General features: G+C 38.6%; 2 protein-coding genes and 1 long non-coding RNA gene across 4 annotated transcripts in view; 1 reads left to right on the forward strand and 2 right to left on the reverse strand.

Moving 5' to 3' along the window:
• LOC309496747 overlaps positions 1 to 20,418 on the reverse strand; it is a 45,822-nt gene that overhangs the window by 4,463 nt on the left and 20,941 nt on the right. The window lies entirely within an intron of this gene.
• Positions 2,245 to 7,468, reverse strand: mrps10 (mitochondrial ribosomal protein S10). Its single transcript, XM_082166856.1, has 7 exons — positions 7,348 to 7,468; positions 7,225 to 7,250; positions 7,088 to 7,115; positions 6,875 to 7,008; positions 4,373 to 4,481; positions 3,765 to 3,854; positions 2,245 to 3,628 (listed from the first exon to the last, which is right to left on the reverse strand). Exons 1-7 carry the CDS (start codon positions 7,402 to 7,404, stop codon positions 3,566 to 3,568), a joined length of 507 nt encoding a protein of 168 aa, XP_082022982.1. The 5' UTR covers positions 7,405 to 7,468; the 3' UTR covers positions 2,245 to 3,565.
• The window catches only part of tulp4a (TUB like protein 4a), a 32,745-nt gene continuing 20,436 nt past the window's right edge, over positions 8,110 to 20,418 (forward strand). For both annotated transcript variants that reach the window (XM_082166730.1, XM_082166731.1), the window contains exons 1-5: positions 8,110 to 8,218; positions 8,944 to 9,635; positions 14,849 to 14,977; positions 15,247 to 15,408; positions 19,562 to 19,742. In XM_082166730.1, coding sequence (XP_082022856.1) covers positions 9,384 to 9,635; positions 14,849 to 14,977; positions 15,247 to 15,408; positions 19,562 to 19,742 — 724 coding nt within the window. In that variant the 5' untranslated portion in view covers positions 8,110 to 8,218; positions 8,944 to 9,383. The remainder of the gene's footprint in view (positions 8,219 to 8,943; positions 9,636 to 14,848; positions 14,978 to 15,246; positions 15,409 to 19,561; positions 19,743 to 20,418) is intronic.

Here is a 20,418-nt window from a genome sequence, read left to right on the forward strand (position 1 = left end):
TCTCTCAATCTCTCTCTCCGTCAATCTCTCTCTCGCTCAATCTCTCTCTCTCAATCTCTCTCTCAATCTCTCTCTCGCTCAATCTCTCTCTCAATCTCTCTCTCGCTCAATCTCTCTCTCTCTTAATCTCTCTCTCTCTCTCGCTCAATCTCTCTCTCTCAATCTCTCTCTCTCCCTCTCAATCTTTCTCTCTCTCAATCTCTCTCTCCGTCAATCTCTCTCTCGCTCAATCTCTCTCTCTCAATCTCTCTCTCAATCTCTCTCTCGCTCAATCTCTCTCTCAATCTCTCTCTCGCTCAATCTCTCTCTCTCTTAATCTCTCTCTCTCTCTCGCTCAATCTCTCTCTCTCTCTCGCTCAATCTCTCTCTCTCTCTCTCAATCTCTCTCAATCTCTCTCAATCTCTCTCTCGCTCAATCTCTCTCTCTCTCTCTCTCTCTCTCAATCTCTCTCTCGCTCAATCTCTCTCTCTCAATCTCTCTCTCGCTCAATCTCTCTCAATCTTTCTCTCTATCTCTCTCTCTCTCAATCTTTCTCTCTATCTCTCTCTCTCGCTCAATCTCTCTCTCAAACTCTCTCTCCCTCTCTCTCTCTCTCTCAAATTCAAAATTTGCTTTATTGGCATGACTAAAAATACAAAATTGAAAATTACAATTATAATATAAATAATTGAATAATACATAGAATAATAATTAAAAACATCAAAATAATAGAATAAAAATATTATAACATAACTTAAATTGGTTACACTTTGCAATAAGGTTCATTAGTTAACATGAACTAAGAATAAACAATACTTCTACAGCATTTATTAATCTTAGTTAATATTCATTTCAACATTTTCTAATACATTATTAAAATCTTTTATATATATATATATAAACACACTCTCTGGCTGACCTGTCAATCACCCTGAGGAACTTCCAAGTGGAAGTCAGGGGTTCCTCCGTCATTAAAGTGTTCATTTCTACATTAATAAAAGCAAAAGTTGTATCTGTAATGTATGTGGACTCCTCAGAGAACAAAACATCGACACAACCCTGGACACCACAGCTCTCGATGAGAGACTGACCGATAATCGGTTATACAGATATTTTTCCCCATATTTATAAAGAATATTAGAATGTTTATTTAAGAATATTTGATCACAAAAATGACACATTAAAAAATAAAAAAATCCTTGAAAAATGTCTTCGTCTTAAAATATCTTGACTGTAACTCGACACCCTTGCCTTATTTAGTATGCGCGGTTCTATGAATATGCAAATGAGCCCCGCCTCCACTCACTCACTCAGCTCAGAGATCCACTGGTTGACGATCACACGTTGATCTGATTGGTTACAAGGTAGTTTGTGACGTCAGAAACACCAGCGATTTCAAAGCGTGTGTTTGAGACTGTCTTTGGTTCACTGCAGTTTTAAGGAGAAAATACTCAGCAATGCTGTCGACTTATGAATTTACACATGGTTTGACTAAAAGCACATTAAAAACACATATAAACATTAAAAGCTGGATTTTCACCTCAGGGAGAAGAGAGTCAACAACTGTGTTCAAAGGTAAAATAACGTACCTCTCTTAATTAATAAACTTTAACATTACAGGTGTTTCATTATCAACTGAACGAACAATCAACAGCAGCATTTATTAATCAGATAATATATGTGAATTAAAGCTTGAGAAACTGATCAAAAGTCTGATGAATGTAGACAAACATCAGTATCACTGTACATTTATTTATATATTTGTGACGGTGTTTATTCATCTTTGTTAGTGTTCGTTAATAAAAATACTTTCCAAGTCCATTAAAAAACATGGTAAGACTTCACAATAACCTAACATCATGCATTAATCTGAATTAAGCAATATATTCTTACAGCACATTATTATTATTAGTTAATAAATTAAATGTTCATGCATAACTCACTGTGCATCAGTGTTTACAGAGATGACCTGATCTTAGGAATGCATTAGTTAATGCAAAATAGGATTAATAAAGTAATGTTAGCGAATGAAAGATTATTGTAAAGTGTTATTTTAACAGATACAACTTTTGATTTTAATAATGTATTAGTAAATGTTGAAAGTAAAGAAAAGCTTTATAAATGTTTTTCATTGTAAAGAACCGTAATGTTGTTTTTAACCTAAATATAAATGTTATAATAACGTCAGGTCTGTGTGTATGAGGCATTATAATATGTGCAGATTCCGCCTCGCATATGAAACTGGATGTTTTTTAATGCAAGCAATGAATAGGTAAGTGTTTATTCATCAGATAAAACTGCATAATTAATGCATTAAAATACTCTTATTATGCAGAATTTATATAACGGCTTACATTTAAGTGTTTTTATAGCAGACCGTAAAGGAAAAGCATAATCTCATTTGCATTATTCTGTTCACAAGTCAGCTTTATTTATACAGCGCTTTATACAACACAGTTTTACAGAAATAACAGGAAAATAATGCAATAAAATTCGTTTTTTGCATTATTTGCAAAAAAAACCCCATTTATTTGCAAAAAAAGACTAATTATTTTGCATTATTTGTTTTTTGACGTTTTTATACCATATATTGTAGAATTAAAACACTTTATACCCAAATGTAAAAAAAAAAAAATGTACTCGAATCAATGAACGGCACTAATACAGATCATTAACTAGAAAAGGTTGTTTTAGGGTTTATTTACCCTTTAAACTGAGAAAAATGATTCACAATATAATTGATTCTCCAGAGGGTTTCACCACGATCTGAGAGGAACATCCAGTGTTGTGTGGTTTATCATTTTTACAGTGATGATCATCTGCCATGACACACATTCAGACAGAAAGAGCTGAATGATCTGAAACTGATGCACATCTGGATCGGATAGTTCTGGATTTGAGTGATTCCTCTCGAGATCTTAGTGTTTCAGTGTTATAGTTCTGTTGATGGAGTTGTGTGATGACTGTATTTGACACATCTTGCTGTTCTGTGTTCATGATCTTTATATGAGAGCGAGACGCGAGCGAACGAACAGTGAATCATTTGACTCTTTTGATTCAGAGGAAAGAGTCGTTTGGTTTGCGCTGCAGGACAGGTAAGTAACATCTCATCTGAACTGCGCAGTTCACACACACACACACGCACACCATCTCTCATCTAACACGGATCTAGATGTATCGTTTGTGTGTCTCAGATGCTGATGTCATTAAAGGAAAGGATGTTTCTGCAAACCTGTCTTGGTGTTTTTAATTGTGGGAATCTCCTGCTTTAACAAGTGAAATGACACCGTTTACTGATTTATTGAACACTTCAGACGTCTAGATCCACATACCATCATCTCTGTTCATAAAGTACAGGCAAAACTGACAGTATTAACTAACTAAATAAATAGTGGATTCATGGAAAAATACATCATAACCCTGTAGAAAGAGCAGGTTAGCTGGTGTCTAAAGGAAATACACCTCATAAAGTAATGTATTTATGGTATACAGTTATACAATATTATACAGTCAACGCAAGCCTTTTTCTGGTTGATGTGCGTCTGTGTGTGTATAAAGTCTCTTATTTGAATCTCCGGTTGCTCCTCATTGGTTGTGTTCATCCCACAGTGGTTTCTGGATGTGCTCCGGGATCTTCTCAACCGCAGTCTATCGAGAACAAACACTGTGTGTTATAGAGGACCAAACACGCCTTATCAACTTACACACACTTCTAGCATCACACTGGTCTGTTTGCACAGTGTGTGTGTGTGTGCGTGCGTGTGTGAGAGAGAGATGTCGTTACCTTGGTGATCTCCATGGCGACGCCCTCCGGCAGATTCCGCTGGATATACTCCAGATAAACCCGCGCGCTCGATCCCGTTATTCCACAAATCTGAAAGTCACAAAGATATTGAAGTTGTAATGATCAGGATTTATAAAGATTTATAAAAAAATTTAAAAGATAATTATAATTATATAATATATATATATATATATATACATATACACACACACGTTATATATATAAAAAAATTATAAAAATAATATAAATATATATTAATATATACACATTTACAATTTTGTATAAAATTATTATATATATATACACACACACACATATACACACACATATATATATATAAATATATATACACATGTTATATAAAAATATGTGTATATTTCATAGTAATGTATATCAGTAAAATATATATATAAAATAATTTATATTATATACCCTGTAAACACACGTTTATATATATATCCATCCCATCACTGAAAATGTATAATGAACATATTATAAGATTATTTTTAGGTTGTGCTCAGCTTTGCAACATTCCACCGGCTAGAGAAACAGGAGGAGAGTGTTTGTGTGTCTGTGAACATCATCAGTACAGGAGTGTTGATCATCACCTGGATGTGCCGGCGGTGTGTCCTCATCTCGTACTGAGCTCTGTGCTTCTTGAAGATGTGGATGGACTTCAGCAGGGTGAGCTTATCAATGTGCTTCGGCGGCTCAAACCTGGACACACAGAACCACACTTTCAGCCCAAGCTTCAACACCATTACACACACACACACACACACACACGCTCAGGAAAGAGGGATTCTGGCGCTGCAAGAAGGCTTTAGTTTGACATTCACTTATATCAGCTCATCAAGCAACCACGATCTCCCTCGACTGATCTTAAAATAAAGGAGCAAATCGACAATATATGTAAAAGCTAAAAACACACAGACCTTCAAATGCTAAACTAGGGAAATTAAAGGGATAGTTCACTTTGAAATTAATTTTTGGTATGTTTTAGCTTACCTCAAGGGCATCCAAGATGTAGGTGTCTTTTTTTCCGCAGTAGTTTCAATTTTGATATTTTTAGGTCAAACCGTTCTTGTCTGTCAGTCATATAATGCAGGTCTATGGTCACTGTCTCAAAGAGCATGCACAGAGTCCAAATTAAAACAATTCCCCATCGTAAGTAGACATTGATGGCCTAAGACACGAAACGAGCGGTTTGTGTGAGAAAACGAACAGTATTTATATCGTTTTTACCACTTATACGCAGCCATGTCGAAGTGATCTGAGAGCGCGGGCGGGTATAGATATATACACTAGATGTCGCCTTGGCTACGGTTTCTTTCCAATGAACTGCCATCTAGTGTATCTATGCACCAGTCTGCGTACACGTCAGATCAGATCACTTCGACATGTCTGCGTATAAGAGGTAACAACGATATAAATACTGTTCGTTTTCTCACACAAACCGCTCGTTTCGTGTCTTAGGCCATCAATGTGTACTTACGATGGGGAATTGTTTAATTTGGACTCTGTGCATGCTCTTTGAGACAGTGACCATAGACCTGCATTATATGACTGACAGACAAGAACGGTTTGACCTAAAAATATCAAAATTGAAACTACTGTGGAAAAAAAGACACCTACATCAGAGCCCGTCTACGGAGAGCCTGTCCACTCCCTATTAAGCCCTATTGTACCGAATTTTGGTTGTAGTACCACCAGAGTTCCACTGGGGGCGCTCGCCATGAGTGCAAAATGAATGGGAGTCAATGGGGCTAGACGGCTAAATTTGTCTCTTTCACCCGATTGCCGTTGAGAAATCTCAGATGTGATTGTAGATTTTGCAAGTTCAACATGGGTTTTAGGTTGAAAGTTGAATGAACGAGTACTTATGTCGTTTTGATTTCTTACAGGTTGAGTTGTTGTTGCCCATAACACGCTAGCATTCTGCTAATGACGTCAGCATTCTGACGTCATTGACATTTTGAAAGACTTTTTTAAATCAAATAAGTGACTCTAAAAAATCTAACACCCAGCAATGTGTAATTTCTTTGCATCTCCTTTCGAATACAACATTCAAATTACTAGACAAAAAATTATATCCTGAGAAAAGTGGATTTTGAGGGGTATACCGCCATTGACCTCCATTCATTCTGCACGCGTCCTGTGAGCGCCCTCATGTGGAATCAGAGTGGAACTGCAACCAGTTCAGAAGCCGGAAGTGTAGTGAGAGTGAAACTTCTCGCCATATTAGACATTCTCTGCCTACATCTTGGATGCCCTTGAGGTAAGCTAAAACATACCAAAATTTAATTTCAAAGTGAACTATCCCTTTAAACGGATAGAAAAAATTAAAACCAGCAACTTCTAAAGTGCATTCTCTTTATCTAAATCTTGCCCATCGATCACACTAACCCTCTGAACCCTGAGCGATGGAGTAAGCAAACGCCAGTCTCCTGCCATCTGATGTTTTACAGATGATATATATGTATATACACACAGGGTTTGAAATGAACACCCGGGTAAAAATCAACAGTGGCGTCTAACGCTGTCAAATCACGAGCCACTTTGACGTGTCACTTGTGTTTACTCACTTTGCTGGGAAGTTTGTGTAAGACAGATCTGCACAGATACTCATGAGTCATCATGATATACTAAATACAGTGTATTGCACAGAATCTGCTCATATCTGCTTACTTGAACACACACTCGTCACTACACAACACACAACGGTGCGCTTGATCATTTGCATTGAAGCAAAAGCGAAGATTAAAAAGCATTTGGTGATTTTTATTTTCCATTTTTTTATGTTCTTTGTACTGTATTAATATGTCCTCCTAAAACACATGTTTGGTGATGAGGACGGAAGAGGAAAAGGAGAGGACATCTTTTATTAGAATAAGAAATGTATGAAATCCAAGTTATATATAGATATAGATAGATAGATATAGATTAAGCTGTGACGTAGTTAATTTGGTTTCTTTTGGCTAGTAGAAGTTCTGAATGTCCGGTAACTTAAAAATGTAGAGGCCAAAGTGGCCTGCGAGTGAAAAAGTGAACTTCAAACCCTGTATATATATATATATAAAATATAAATGAGTTCAGCTCATAATACTCACACTTTCTCCAGGGTGAGTCCGAGCTCTCGAGCGGCCAGAGTCGCGAAAAACTCATAACTGTCCAGAACTGACCTATCGTGACCTTTGACCTCCACTGACAGCCTCTGATAGAGAGTGTCCGGCTCCTCTGAGACCTGTCAATCAAACACACAGGCTACAAACACCGAACTCTGACTTTAATCACAGTGATATTAAACATTAGCAGATACTCACGACAGGAGACGGCGATGTGTGGATCAACCTGAAAACAAACATTTATGTCACTAAATTACGTTTCACTTTTATACATTAGGATCTGAAAGCGCATTAAGCTCTTACAATTCTTTAAAAGAGGAAAGTGTGAAACTGACCGTGTTTGATGCTGTCCTGCAGCAGCCTATGACACAGAACATATTAAACATTCAGCAGAATCAACAACTACACTCATGTAGTAACAAACAGACAGATAAACCGTGTGAAAGAGTCTGCAGTACCTGTAAGAAGTGCCTATTAATGGTCTTTGAAAGGACGCTCGCCATGGAAGCCGCCATGTTTTCTGCCTCGACAGGCGGACGGAAGTGACGTCGAAACACAGACGCGGGAAATGGCGCCCCTAACGGCGGGGAATTTAGAACGGCTTTTTTTTGTGTTCAAAAACCCAAACTAAAACACTTGATGAAAAACTAGTTTATGTATTTGTTACGTGTAATAATAATAATAACTGTATCGCTAAAACAGTTTATTAACAATAGTTTATTTACTTCAATTCGACCCGCGCAAATATTAAAACTTCCAAACACATCATTCATTTCAATCATTGAAAATGAACACATTTTGATTACAATCACACTGAAAACACCTAAATAAATAAGAGGTTTAAGTTTTAAATAAGTTTTGTAGCATGCTTCAATTCTAATGTATTCTGGCCCATGTTAAGTGAACTATATAAAACACTTATGAAGCATTTCGATTTGCATTATGAGGAATTTCCTTCAATAAAAATCTATGAAAACACCCCGAATTATAGTAATTTTAAGTAAATAGTATTTTTTTGTTTTATTTTCCTCCACCTCTTGTTCTTGCTTATTTTTACTGAAATATAAATTTGAGTTTTTAAATCTGAGACACTGTGAATAATGTTTTTTTTAATGTTTTTTTATTTAATTTAATTTATTTTTACTTAGTTTAAAAAAACAAAAACAATAAATACACATCCCCTGAACACGTTCTGGAAAGAAATCACCGAGTGGAAAATATAATATGTGATCATATGGTGGTCACGTGACCCAGCGCAGCGGCCCAGGCATCATCAGAACCAGAGACAGCAGCGCTAATAACACACTCTTCTCACATCCACGCGCACAGGTAACGATCGGCACGGGTTCCTTTGGGTTTCGGTACCATCCCTAGACCGGTTCCGTTCTCCTAGCACATCCCGATAGTGTGTTTAATAGTGGAAAAACAATGAGGGAGCGCGCGAAGTGAGTGTAGCAGCGGAGCTAACAAAAGCCACAGGCGCAGAAATGCAGCAAAGAGGCTTTTATTTCACAACGGGATGATTTACAAACGCGTTTTACTAGACGATTCAATCGAGTACATGTAAAGATTATATCTAGACGGATTTCTCAGGAGTGTCAGCTGTTAAATCTAACAAGCACGTATTGTAATCATGTTCGGTTTTATGTTCTCGAGTTTAATCGTTTAATACACACTTGATTCTCAAAATATTGGTGTTATTTTTAGTGGATCTCTCATAAAGCGGTTAAAATATGCGGGGTTTAGGATGTTTGTGGCGTTTACTTGAGAACTAGAGCACTGAATAAATAAAAATGTCTTTAATTCTTCGTTTTGTGTTGCTATGCCGTAATTTCAGGGGATTTCTCGAAATGCTGAGGTAAAACGGCTAATTAAACCGCCATTTATTCTTGCTAAGAAAGTATTTCTGCCAGCTAGCAAACTAACATGTTTGGGTTTAAACTGATAACATCATTCGAGATCATTTTGTGTTTTAAGGGATGCTCGTCATGATTAATTGTGCTGAATTCTGAATCGCTAATTGTGTTTATGTCTCTGCCGTTGTCTTCTAAAAGGAATCCCCGACGCTGATTGGCCGGCGGCTCCTCTGATGCGATGACGACACGCGCAGGAGAATCCCGTGCGCGCGCTGCTGCCACGAGCACGAGGACTGGAGCGTTTTCATCCGTCGGTGACGTCACTGCGACCGGGACATCATGAGGTTAATCTCCGAGCCTGAAGGAGGGGAAAGTTTTCTTTGAGACTTGGATATTTTCATCCTCTTTGCTGTCGGGAATCGGGACACACAGGTGAATTCCTGCTTGGATATCCGGACACTTGTTGTGTTAGCCTATCAGCATGATATATGTGCCTTGTTAGTAGTTTTATGCAGTTTAGCGGATGCGTTCGGGCCGAACGTGGTTGTGAACGGGCAGCCGCTCTCACCTGGACCCCAAGGACCCGCCGGTGAGCCGGGTGAGCTCTGTGGATTTGCCGTGAACCCGATCGTGCAGACATGTTTGCAGCCGTGGAGAACGGTCCCGTCCTGTGCAGCGACTCCAACATCTTGTGCCTGTCCTGGAAGGGTCGCGTTCCCCGAAGCGAGAAGGAGAAGCCCGTGTGCCGGAGACGCTATTATGAGGAAGGCTGGCTCGCCACGGGGAACGGTAGGGGCGTCGTGGGCGTGACGTTCACCTCGAGCCACTGCAGGAGAGACCGAACCACCCCACAGCGCATCAACTTCAACCTGAGGGGACACAATAGTGAGGTAGGGCGTTAGAAACGTTACATAACAAGTCTAAGGTTGTGTGATGCCGATGCTATCTCCTGCAAACCGCCTCCAGGTTCAGGTTTCCTGTGGAAAAATGCATTTTTCATTCAATAAATGTGAGTTCAAGTGCCTGAGAAAGTAAGTGTAATGGCTATTTTAACTCACTCATATTGGTTGATTCAAATACTAATTTGCATTCGGGGTGGTGGTGGCGCAATGGATAAGACACATGCCTTTGGTGTGAGAGACCTGGGTTTGAATCCACTGTGAGACACCAATGTGTCCCTGAGCAAGACACTTAACCCCTAGTTGCTCCAGAGGCGTGCGACCTCTGACATATTTAGCAATTGTAAGTCGCTTTGGATAAAGCGTCAGCTAAATGAATAAATGTAAATGTAAATGTGCATTAAAATTGCGTAAAGAAAAGGCCATGCTAACAAACGAAGCAATTTAAATACATGAGTTCCCAGGATTGACAAAGTCATTGGTCAAAAGGTGTGAGAAACTTGCAAAACACACAAAATATTATGTGCATATTATGTTTAAAGTCCCCATGAAATCAAAATGTATGATTAAATTAGCATTACTGTTATCTATAAGCTAGTGTGCTCCAAAACATTCACACAATTCACATTTAGAAGATATAAGCATTCAAAACTTAGTCTCTCACTTCTGGATCAATGAATGCACTTCGGCTTCTCATCAGATTTTCTGTCCAATCAAATGCTCTCTAGAATCTGAAGCTCCGCCCCCTTCATTATAAACAGACGCTGAAGCTGCCGCTGAAATCAGTTACTCGTTCCTATTCTACAAATAGTATTTGTCTAATTTTCTTTGATTCAGGGTTAGGGCTAGTGTCACGCGATCCGCCGCAGCTTCGGTCCAGAGACACGACGGATCACATGATCAAGTCGACGCGGACCAGCAAACGTATCAGATCCATTTGAATTCTGCACAGAATGCTATATTTTAAAGCGATATGGAGGAGATTAGGAGGAGAAACAAGCTGTGATATAAACCAAACGCTATTGGCTATTTAAAAAGGGGGGGAGGAGCTATTTGATATGCCCCGCCCTGTCTTCCTGTTTCCGTGGAAATGACATCTTTACACTGAATAATGCTGCTCGTTTCAAGGCAATAGACCTCCAACGTTAATCTACTAACTCTCCTGACTGTTGTGTCGGACAAAAATGGCGGATTCAGCGGATGGCGGATTATGATTGGTCAGATCGCCTGTCAATCAAACTCCCTGAGAAGGGTCAATTGCCTTGAAAGACCAGCATTATTCAGTGTAAAGATGTAATTTCAACGGAAACAGGAAGACAGGGCGGGGCATATCGAATAGGAGCAGGTTTGATTGACAGGCGATCTGACCGATCATAATCCGCCATCCGTCGAATCCGCCATTTTTATCCGCGATTAACGTTTGAGGAGAAAAGCGGAGTGTACTGACGTCTTTCCGCGGTTAAAGCAACATTCCTTCTGATGTTCATTCATGTTTATTTGATGCTATAAATTACCCAGATGGAAGAGATGATCGTTTCACGAGCGGCTTTAACTGAGGCGATCTGTCAGACACATTAAAGAGACACAAAACAGTATTTATTGTTTAAATTTCTTTAAAAAATGTCCAAATTTGAAAGTTGAGACGGTTTTATATTAAAAGTAACACGTTCTGTCCTGTCTGTCAGTGTGTTGTCAGTGTCCTCTCTGCTCCACGATGTGTGTTTCACTGCGTGTGTGTGTGTGGTGAGAGAGGCGTGGCTTGTCGGCCATAGCAACAGTAACTAAAGGGGGCGTGTCTTTGCGAACGGTCAATGGGTCTTTATCTCTAAGAAACGTATTTTAGCATCATTGAGTGAATCATAAAACGGCTCACAGACAGTGTTAATGAGTAGGATACGGTCTCGTGTTCGTTGAGCCGTTGAATCATGGGTAACGGGGGTGTGAAATCAATCATGGCCAGCGGTTTAATTACCCCCCCCCCCCCCCCCCCCCCCCCCGACAGCTGGTTAATGAGATCTGCCAGGTTATGAGCGATGAGATCATTAGCACTAACCATCTCTCTTCTGAACGTCGACTGGAATATGTAATTCTGCGTTCAGTTTGATCTCTGCACTGTGTGTAAATGAAGCATTCATGCTATTATTATTATTATTATTATTATTAACTAAAACTGTCAACATTTCTGTTAATTGATACAAATCTGAAGAATATAAAGTAGCACAGGTTTATTTTAGTGTCCTTGTTACATGTAGTTACCATAGTAATAACAGTAAATTATGCATAATTACATGCAACTAACCCTCAACCAAACCCTAACCCTATAGTAAGTACATGTAGTTAATTAATATCACTCAGTACTTATTAAATGTATAATTACACTGTAACAACGACACCTTAAAATAAAGTGTAACCGTGAGTGTCGTGTTTTTATTTCTCAAGATAAAAAAAGTTTAACTTTTACTTTTTCTTGAGATCTTTGTACGCAGAAACACTTTCTAAACGAACAGTCAGTGTTTGATCTAATCAGAAACAATGTGATTTGTGCATTTTTTTTAAAACGAGCTCTTTCTGTCACGATGCGAGTGTCCATCACACATAAAGAGAGCAAAAATAGATGTGGGTAAAAATAAACCATCTGTAATCTGCTCTCTGATGGGATTCTCAGCCTTGCTGCATCTTTAAAGCGTCTCGACATCTGCCTCTCATATGAAACGCATTCTCACACACACACACACACACACACACACACACACACACACACACACACACACACACTCATACTTTATCTGTAAAGTGAGGCCAAATGCGCTAAAAATAGCAGTTTGGGAGAAAGGAAATATTAGCTGATCTAGTTGGCAGGGCTTGTAGAGCACGCGATGTGTGAACTGTGTTTTTAATATGTGATGATTTAGTTTACGCTGCTCTTTTTCAAGCAGACGGCGACCAAAAACACCAATCAAAGGATCATAAAGCTCTTCCATGAGACTTTATTTCCTCCGCTAAAGAAAGAGAAATAACAGATGCATGTTTGGAACAATCTGTGAGGATTCATATTTTTGTGTGAACGATCCTTTAAGGCGCACAGATGATGATTCTCATGTTTTCTGCGCTGCTTTTGTCCTGTTACAAGTTAAGTCCGCCTTATGTAACCAGATCATGGGTCGTGTCTGAGGTTAAAGAGAGAGTCTGTTAGCGGAGACTGTAAGTCTTCATGCATGTGATGCGTTGCATTCAATATGGGTTCAGTTTCTGTATCGGGTCGCCATTTGATGGCCAATACTAATTTGAGTTCCTCTGGAAATCTGGAAGCAAAAACCCTGAAATATATCACTTTAACTTCACATTCACACACATAACACTTATTATAACTTATTATAATAACGGACTGACGTCATTAATAGGACCGGCATTGCTCACTTCATTCACGTAAACGTCACACAACCTTTTAAAACATTTCTGATGGTTCGATTCTCTTAAGTCTGCATTCGATGCATCCTCGATATCAAGATAAAGTTTCACTTCCTGATACATGCCTATGTAACAATGTAACAAATTTGCATAATGCCCGCCTCTGGTCTTGATTGGCTGAACAGCGTCTCTTAGCCCCGCCCTCAAACACAAGAGTTTGATTCGTGTTGTTCGTGGCATTAATATGTTAAAACCGACGCCATTAGAAGATCCAGAGCTGAACTTCAGTTATTCGTTTCCAACACGCTGTAAGTGGTCGACCAATCACAACACACTGGACCGTCTGACCAATCAGAGCAGAGCAGCTCTCAGAGAGGCAGAGTAAACAACATTAGGAGCTTTTAAAATAGTCAGGACTACATTAAACTACTATATATAATGTTGAATATAATGTATAATAATGCATATTTGTGGGTCCTGATAATGCCAGATGTCTGATGTTACCAGTAAAAGTGGCCTATACATTATTTTAAATATATCTAGTCAGTGAAACATATTCATCTACAATAATTCAGTATTTTCAGCTTCAGAATCATGAATATTGTTATTCTGGTGTCTCTATTGTTCATTGGGTTTCAGCACCAAGTCTAAGACTATTAATTTACACTTACAATGTAATATCAAATTTAGCATTTTAATCAACAGGACATTCTTGTTACCCTTTTATCACATGTCTTGGAATATCGTGAGTTCAGTATCGTGACGTGTCGAATCATGACATGAGGGTCTCGTTACACCCCTAATGATGAGTGCCACGTGTTCGACAGGCGTCTCAACATGCGGTAGTGAGTTAATAAAGCAGGAGATCACCGACTCTCTTCAGCACCTCCTGTAATCCCAGCATCTGGACAGATCTGTGGTCTGATCTCGTTATGACGCTTGACCCGGCACATCACAGCGTCACCGTCCGTCTGAGCAGAACGACTCTGATCTCCGGCTCGATATAGACCCATGTGTTTTTACCTGCGTCTCTGGCATTATGGGATTGCTCACACGTTGTTTACACGCAGTGTGTGTGTGTGTGTGTGTGTGTGTCAGGGTTCATACAAGGTGCTTAAAGTACTTGAATTTGACTTTTTGAAATTAAGTTCTTGAAAACACAAACAGCCATATTTGCCAAGAGGTACTTGATTTATTTAAATACAATATATATCAAATTAAATTTTTTTGAAAAAATATACAAAGTACGCCAACATTATATTATAAAATATTATTTATTGAACAATACAAACTTTGTAATGTTGTATTTTTGATGCCTTATATCTGTAATTTGAGTTAAAAAAAAAACTAAAGATATTGTTTGATACGTGCAAATCTCTGATTGTTGTCCTTGAAAACCAAAAAAGTAGTGCTTAAAGTCCTGGAATTTAATTTTACAGTTTCTATTCAAATATATATTTATAATAATATTTATATAATATCTTTCTTTTTTTTTTTTTTTTTTTCTGGGATTTAAATATTTAAAATAAATGCCTAGTTTTGCATAAACAATTTAAATAATTCAAATCCAGAAGTGCTTTTTGTCTTATTGGAGGCCTTTGCATGTTAACAAGTAAAGTTGTTCACATATATTAGTCTATTTAAATTAATGCTGGGCAATATACTGATAAAACAATGTCAGTAAATTCTTTCAAGCTACTCTCCTTGACTCTGTGAATGAAGACTATAGCAGGTGCAGGTGAAGTGAAGGTGAGGTGTTTCCTCGGGGCGTAAACGAGCCGCTCTTGCTCTCACAGGTGGTGTTGGTGAGATGGAACGAACCCTTCCAGAAACTGGCGACCTGTGACACTGACGGTGGGATATTTGTGTGGATCCAGTACGAGGGCCGCTGGTCTGTGGAGCTGGTCAATGACCGAGGAGCTCAGGTGAGGTCAAACCATCATGAAGATCACCTTCACGTTTCACCCACAGATCCAGTGTTTCATTTACTGATGAACAGTGATGACATCATGGCTATATACATATACTGTATATGAACTAAATTAATAACTTTTTTACAACAAAAATGAACCATCACTGAACTTCTTTTCTTCTAGACACAAAGTTAGTTGCATTATTGTCCTGTTATCACTGAAACGATCTGCACTGTATAAAGCGCTGTATAACTGAAGGTGACTTGACTGTACCTGCGCAGGTGAGTGACTTCACGTGGTCACATGACGGCACGCAGGCTCTGATCTCCTACCGTGATGGGTTTGTGCTGGTCGGGTCGGTGAGCGGACAGCGCCACTGGTCCTCTGAGATCAACCTGGAGAGTCAGATCACATGTGGGATTTGGACCCCCGACGACCAGCAGGTAACGACCTCTGACCTTTACTAGGGCTCTATACATGAAATCTGCTTTATTTTTCCCCCAAAAATCCCAAATTTTTTGTTTGATTCTGTTTGAATGTTTCTGGATTCCATTTTATATTCAATTTAAAATGAATCAAAAAGCATGTCTAATTAATTAAAATCATGAAACTTATGCAATTTAACAACAATTTAATTAATCATAAATTTCATTAAACATAAACATTATAATAGTTATATTTATATATACATTATAATAGTTATATTTATATTAGTTATAAACATAAAAATAGGGCTCTATGAAATTCGCTCTATTTTTCCCCCCAAAATTAGTTTGAATGTTTCTGGATTCCATTTCAATGGTTATATTAAATTTAAAATGAATCAAAAAGCTTGTCTCATTAATTAAAATCATTAACTTATGCAACTTAAGGCGAGACACGGCAGGCAAAAACATCGTTTTTTTTTCACCGGTCAATTTTGAGATTTTGGGTTATTTGTCTTCAATAACATGTATTCTTTCAGACTTTCTTTCAGACACATTTAGGTCTTTATTTTACTACACTTTGTCTGTTTGAGTGTGCAGATTTCCCCTAAATTCATCAAAAGTTGGCGTTCTAAATCATCCCGCTGCTCCGCGATCGCTGTGTCTGGTGCACCGTCATCACACACCGTTAGAAAGCTCTCTCTCTTCTTTTCAATGCTGTTGGATCCAAATATGGTAATTTCCTGTCTATCAGCAACAAATCGTGAAAGTAAAACAGGTGATTTAACTCGAAATGCGCAATCTCATTGGCTGATGCCAATTTATGACAACGTGATTCGTTCAGAATCGTCACGTGACGCGCTGACATTTCCGCGGAAGTTCAAAATGTTGAAAGATATGCGTGTAAAATTCTCTCAGAGAAGCCGAAAACAGTTGTCATTAGCTAGAAGACACAAGGGATTACCAACGAAGACAAAAGATGAAGAAATGGGTCTTCGCTATTTTTTTCATGAGAGCCGCACTGATAGGACAAAGTCAGTAGAAGAGCCATACGTCGTCCTTTCAGTTTCGGTTCACAATCGACCAAGTGTTTACATGTTCTCTCGATAAACCACCTCTTTCAATCCGATCGAAATTATTTGTAATAGAGCTGACACTTTGAGTTTGTAATGGGTTATGTTATGAAATATCTGTAGTGACTGGCTGCATGATATCGCCGTATTTTTACAGCCATGCGAGGCACAAATTAAAGCTTGGCGGGCCGCATGAGGCTCGCGAGCCACGCAATGAGTAGTGTGTCGATGCGTTACGAACAAGCTGTAACATTTTGAACACATCTAAATGTTAGTCAAAAAGACACATCACATTTCAAAGCACTTAAAACCCACGAGCCAAATCCTGAAAACAGTCCCCTCAGTCAGCTGATGGTGAAGCTAAACAGAACTCAACAGAACAAAACTAATTATGAATCATTCAAAATATCAATATCTACACACTGTCAGAGAAGAAGAGATGGATCCTGACTAAATATAAAGGCTCAGTGACCACCAACTGGGTCAGACAGAGATGCACTTCCTCCTCCACTGGGAAAAAATATCTTCACTAAGTGATTTACACCTTGGACAAATAGCCAAAAGAATAAAACTTCCCAAAGTTGAATCTGCCAGAGGGACTGTGATATAGGCTACTGGTATTTAGTTTTTCCATTCCACCTGTGTGATGGACTGTTGATGTGTTGTTTTGGATGTTATGATCAGTGATGGATGAAGCAATAATGAGTTTTAGATGTTAAACAGTGTGATACATGGATTTTACTTTGACCTAAAGCATATTTTGTCTGTAATTCATGGCTTTCAATAGGAATTAGTTGAATTTTGCCATAAAAATCTTTAAAGGCCGTTTTCTCAAAATGAGTTTTTTCTCACGCTCCTAGTGACGATTTTCCACTTCTGTAGCACCTACTGTACATACACCAAACTTTACAGTCGTATTCCTAACTATATTGTGAAGGTTTGTCCAGAGGGATTTGTTGATATATCATTCTTGGCCTGATTTATATGACATTTTATGCCTAAAAATAGGGCGGAAATCAATTTTTTAAGGCTATTGGCAGTATTTTCTGATTTACAGGGTAACAAAAGGAGATATTCATTATCCCCTCTGGTAATGTCTTTTCATTGAATAGATCAACAAAATGCTAAAATAATTTTGAACCTTGTTTTTTTTCAATGGTCAGATTTGTCACTTCAAAATATATGCAAATTAACACATTTAATTAGATATAGCCTCATTAGCATATTTAAAAATAAAATTACAGAAAACTTGCAATGCATTTTTTTCTCCTATTCATGTGAGTAATCAACTGGTAAAGTTTGATGGTGATATCTGTAAGTTAACAATTTTACCCTATTCACCTGTAGTGTCTCGCCTTAACAACATTAATTCATAAAAGTTATAAACATAAAAATAGGGCTTTATGAAATCTGCTTTATATATATATATACACTCACCTATAGGATTATTAGGAACACCTGTTCAATTTCTCATTAATGCAATTATCTAATCAACCAATCACATGGCAGTTGCTTCAATGCATTTAGGGGTGTGGTCCTGGTCAAGACAATCTCCTGAACTCCAAACTGAATGTCAGAATAGGAAAGAAAGGTGATTTAAGCAATTTTGAGCGTGGCATGGTTGTTGGTGCCAGACGGGCCGGTCTGAGTATTTCACAATCTGCTCAGTTACTGGGATTTTCACGCACAAACATTTCTAGGGTTTACAATGAATGGTGTGAAAAGGGAAAAACATCCAGTATGCGGCAGTCCTGTGGGCAAAAATGCCTTGTTGATGCTAGAGGTCAGAGGAGAATGGGCCGACTGAATCAAGCTGACTGAAATAACCACTCGTTACAACCGAGGTATGCAGCAAAGCGTTTGTGAAGCCACAACACGCACAACCTTGAGGCGGATGGGCTACAACAGAAGAAGACCCCACCGGGTACCACTCATCTCCACTACAAATAGGAAAAAGAGGCTACAATTTGCACAAGCTCACCAAAATTGGACAGTTGAAGACTGTAAAAATGTTGCCTGGTCTGATGAGTCTCGATTTCTGTTGAGACATTCAGATGGTAGAGTCAGAATTTGGCGTAAACAGAATGAGAACATGGATCCATCATGCCTTGTTACCACTGTGCAGGCTGGTGGTGGTGGTGTAATGGTGTGGGGGATGTTTTCTTGGCACACTTTAGGCTCCTTAGTGCCAATTGGGCATCGTTTAAATGCCAAGGCCTACCTGAGCATTGTTTCTGACCATGTCCATCCCTTTATGACCACCATGTACCCATCCTCTGATGGCTACTTCCAGCAGGATAATGCACCATGTCACAAAGCTCGAATCATTTCAAATTGGTTTCTTGAACATGACAATGAATTCACTGTACTAAAATGGCCCCCACAGTCACCAGATCTCAACCCAATAGAGCATCTTTGGGATGTGGTGGAACGGGAGCTTCGTGCCCTGGATGTGCATCCCACAAATCTCCATCAACTGCAAGATGCTATCCTATCAATATGGGCCAACATTTCTAAAGAATGCTTTCAGCACCTTGTCGAATCAATGCCACGTAGAATTAAGGCAGTTCTGAAGGCGACAGGGGGTCAAACACAGTATTAGTATGGTGTTCCTAATAATCCTTTAGGTGAGTGTGTGTGTGTGTGTATGTATGTATGTATATATATATATATATATATATATATATATATATATATATATATATATATAAATAAAAATATATATGTTTAATTCAGTTTTAATAATCAAAATGCACGTCTAATAAATTGAAATCATGCAATTCATTCACTTTAACAGCAATTTATTAAAAGGTTAATGAAAATTTAATTTTAGTTTTTTCCCAAATTCTGTGTTTTCTGTTTTAATTTCTGTGAATTCTTTTTTCATGGTTAAACAAAAATTTTATAATCAAAATGTCTCTATTGACTTCAACAATAAATTTTTTTTTTTTTACTGTAACAAGGTTTTATTTTTCCATAAATTCGGTATTGCCTGTTTTTATTTTTCTAGATTTGATTTAAAACACATTTATCATCAAAAACGGTCAATTTAATCAATCTTTCACAATGTAATAATTCTGTTTCCTGCTGCCCCTCAGGTGTTGTTTGGCACGGCGGACGGGCAGGTGATCGTCATGGACTGTCACGGCCGCATGTTGGCTCATATTCTCCTCCACGAGGCCGAGGGCATCGCCAGCATGGCCTGGAACTATCCCAGCTTTCTAGTGGAGGACAGCAGCGAGAGCGACACGGACTCGGATGATTACACTCCTCTGCAGGGTAACACCTTAGCTCTTAGTGTGAATATGTTAGCCTTTAAGGTTATGAATAAGCTGGTGTGTTCCAAAACAATGACACAATTCGCATTTAGGAGATATAAGCATTCAAAACTTGCAGTCTCTCACTCGCCGCTTCATCTTCTGTCCAATCAAATGCTCTCTAGAATCTAAAGCTCCGCCCCCTCTGCTATAATGAGTGACTGTCAGGCACGTCCTAAAGCGAGTATAATTTAGAAAACTGGATCAGCGCTGACTCTGTTTTGAATGATTCAGTTCGATTTGGTGAACTGGTTCAACCGGTTCAAAAGAACGATTCGTTCACGACATCACTACCGTTGTCACGTCACGGAGCAATATGTGTTGGAGTGTGTTATTCACACCTCTAACGTTACTATTCAACGTATCATCAGCGCTCGGATTCGTTTCCATGGTGCCGTCAGTCTGTGAGGTAAACTAAACTAAACATGATTGGCTATTTGAAAAGGGGGAGGAGCCATCCAATATGTCCCGCCTTATTTGATCACAACGGTCATTAATCGGCTGTCGGTGAACACGTCAAACTAACGGATCAGAGACTTCAGGTTTTAGCCTCGGATCTGAGGAAGCTTTTAGGGTTTTAGGAAGTGTGACCCGGCTTTAGTCACACAATAATCCATTATTACAGTTCACCTCAGGAT

Source organism: Leuciscus leuciscus (assembly GCF_965113295.1).
Source record: "Leuciscus leuciscus genome assembly, chromosome: 4".
Classification (NCBI taxonomy): Eukaryota; Metazoa; Chordata; class Actinopteri; order Cypriniformes; family Leuciscidae; genus Leuciscus; species Leuciscus leuciscus.

Coding starts and splice junctions, on each gene's coding strand:
- mrps10 (XM_082166856.1), bottom strand. CDS start 7,404: ATGGCGGCTTCCATGGCGAGCGTCCTTTCAAAGACCATTAATAGGCAC. Junction 7,251..7,347: donor TTAATAGGCACTTCTTACAG/GTACTGCAGACT, acceptor TCTGTGTCATAG/GCTGCTGCAGGACAGCATCA. Junction 3,629..3,764: donor TCGCCATGGAGATCACCAAG/GTAACGACATCT, acceptor TGTTCTCGATAG/ACTGCGGTTGAGAAGATCCC.